The 2,440-nt window shown below is 36.3% G+C and overlaps 1 protein-coding gene across 1 annotated transcript; it reads right to left on the bottom strand.

The window, feature by feature from the left end:
- Window positions 1-247: 247 nt before the first annotated feature.
- On the bottom strand, window positions 248-1,785 carry LOC107832618 (uncharacterized). The gene is made up of 2 exons (XM_016660476.2): window positions 1,136-1,785; window positions 248-723 (listed from the first exon to the last, which is right to left on the bottom strand). The coding sequence occupies exons 1-2, from the start codon at window positions 1,390-1,392 to the stop codon at window positions 438-440; spliced, it is 543 nt and encodes a 180-aa protein (XP_016515962.1). The 5' UTR covers window positions 1,393-1,785; the 3' UTR covers window positions 248-437.
- Between the last annotated feature and the right edge of the window lie 655 nt (window positions 1,786-2,440).

Here is a 2,440-nt window from a genome sequence, read left to right on the forward strand (position 1 = left end):
TAAAACTTTGACCGAAATTTCTATTTTTGGTTAAACAATATCCTCCTGTTTCTTTCAATTTATCTCTTTGATCTCACTAACTTCCTTTTACGTTGATACTTTTTTCAAATTGTAATATTCTAGTAAGGCAATCTGATCGTTAGCTTTCAACGAGAGTACTATTAAGTCATACCACTTAGAAGCACTAATTGGCAACACAAAATCAGTGCCAACAAAGAAATAAAGCTTTGGACTCTATTTTGCCATGTCTCTGATAATTTACATATCCACTTACTTAAAAGAGAAAAGAGAATGTTAATAAAGAACCTTAAGAGCTTAAAAACGTCAGCACAACCCAAAAGGGAAAAAAATAAAAAAGAAACACTTTAGAAAAGATTTTCACACAGTAAACGCTTGGTATGACTCACACAAGTCGAGGTGCATGTAAAAGTGCCCAATCAGTTGATAAGCAGCTTGGTGGTAGAATTGACGGAGCTAAAACTATTGGTGCTGGTGGATGATTTGAATTCTTGATCAATGCCAATGTTTGTATTTTCACCTTCACTGTGTGTTAAGAGAGGCATTGAACTTGAGCTGCTACTCCATTTATAGAACGATGCCGTGGTCAAACGTCTCCTTTTGTTCAATGGGCTTTCCTCCTTCTCCATCTCTTCCACACATTTCACTTCACCTAAGTTCATGAATGACCTTGATTTTCCTTTGTAAAAAGTGGATAATCCTCGCCTAAACAACCAAACGGCGAAACAAAGTATATGACAAAGACTTCTTCTATTTTTCAAACTGAATGCAGTGGTGGAGCGAATTTAAGTGGAAAATCGTGATATTTTTAGTGTAGTGAAAAATGATGTAACTAAAAATTGCTATAGATTGCGGGTTCTATTTTGATGCTTTACTTCTTGCTCAATCCCTTTGATGATTGATGGTTTAAATCAGATTTAAAAAGAAAAAAGAAAGGGAGGAAACACATTAAAACGCATTTATTTCAAATGAATGAAATCAACTGGGAAAAAATAAGAAAAGGATTTTTTCAAAGAGTAACTACGACTAATTTAGTCACGTTTTCATGTTTCAATTGAACACTCGCCATTTTTTATTATTAGAGACTCGATGAAAAAGATTGTAGGAATAAACTGACTTGAAGGGAAGAGCATCTTCCAAAGAGGCCAAAGAATTTAGGGATCCTTCAACTGCCTTGCTCTGAGCTTCCTCTCCTTCTTCTTCTTCTTCTTGATCACCATTACTTAACAAGCCAATTGATGAACTACCATCATACTGGCCAAAAGACAAAGGATCATCACTAATTTTTTTAACAAAGCTTTTTATTTCATAATCAGCAACTACTACTCCATTTTCTTCAGCAAGAAAATCCTTCTTTTCCGGAAGAGAAGACATGGTTAATAAGCAGAGTTTCTCTTTCTCTTCTTTTTCTTCTACGACTTTTTTTCTATAATATGAATACTTCCCACTGAAGAGAATTTATTGACATGAAAAGGTGTTTGGTTTTTGGCCTTTTTTGGACGAAGCGGTGGGTTGTTAGGATTGAGCTAGCGGTGGTGAAATAGTAAGTGTATAGATGATGAAGGAACAACAAGACAAAGATAAAAATAAAAAAAATTTAGCTAGAAGCTGAATTTAAAGCCATTCTTGACCTAAAGGGAAAGAAAATGGAAGTTGCATAAAGCCACAGAAAGATCGTCGTGTTCTATATATACATAGATATGTATATAGAGAGAAAGGTGATGGGGCTGGGTTTGTCGCCGGAAGGGAACTGTGGAATTAGATAGAAGACGTTTGACACGTTGCATGAGGGGGGAAGGTGGCCGTTTCACTTATATACCTACACTCCAACAAAGAGAAAAAGGAAAAGGTCATTAACTTTTATTAGTAATATATACTTACTCCTACTACACTTTACTTCCTTAAACTTTTCGAACGGCATTATACTTTCCGAGTGGAGAATTAGAAATACTTACTTTATTTATTATATGCCGAGGCTAGTGCCAGAATTTGATTGTGATGAACCCGGACGGTCGTCTTAAGAATTAACGCCCCAATCCCCTAATAACTGCTTTTTCCATATTTATTTATGCTATTTTGATTTGCCGGGATGTTCAGTTTTGAGTTTCGGAGAGTTTTGGGACACTTAGTCCCTAAATGAGAACTAAGTGTTAGAAATTTGAACGTAGTCGGAACAGTGTAAAGACGGCCTTGGAATGGAATTTTGATGGTTCCGTTACCTCCGTTGGGTGATTTCGGCTTAGGGGCATTTTCGTATTGTGTTTTGGAGGTCCGTAGCTAATTTAGGATTGAAATGCCGAAAGGTCGAATTTTGAAGTTTCCGGTTCGATAGTGAGATTTTGATCCGAGGGTCGGAATGGAATTCCAGAAGTTGGAGTAGCTCTGTAGTATTTAATGTGACGTGTGTGCAAAATTTCAGGTC

Source organism: Nicotiana tabacum, chromosome 1 (genome assembly GCF_000715075.1).
Source record: "Nicotiana tabacum cultivar K326 chromosome 1, ASM71507v2, whole genome shotgun sequence".
Classification (NCBI taxonomy): domain Eukaryota; kingdom Viridiplantae; phylum Streptophyta; class Magnoliopsida; order Solanales; family Solanaceae; genus Nicotiana; species Nicotiana tabacum.

Excerpts from the sequence above, each read along its gene's own strand:
- LOC107832618 (XM_016660476.2), bottom strand. The coding sequence starts at position 1,392 with ATGTCTTCTCTTCCGGAAAAGAAGGATTTTCTTGCTGAAGAAAATGGA. Across the intron at positions 724-1,135 it reads GAAGATGCTCTTCCCTTCAA|GCGAGGATTATCCACTTTTT; the intron begins GTCAGTTTATTC and ends TTGGTTGTTTAG.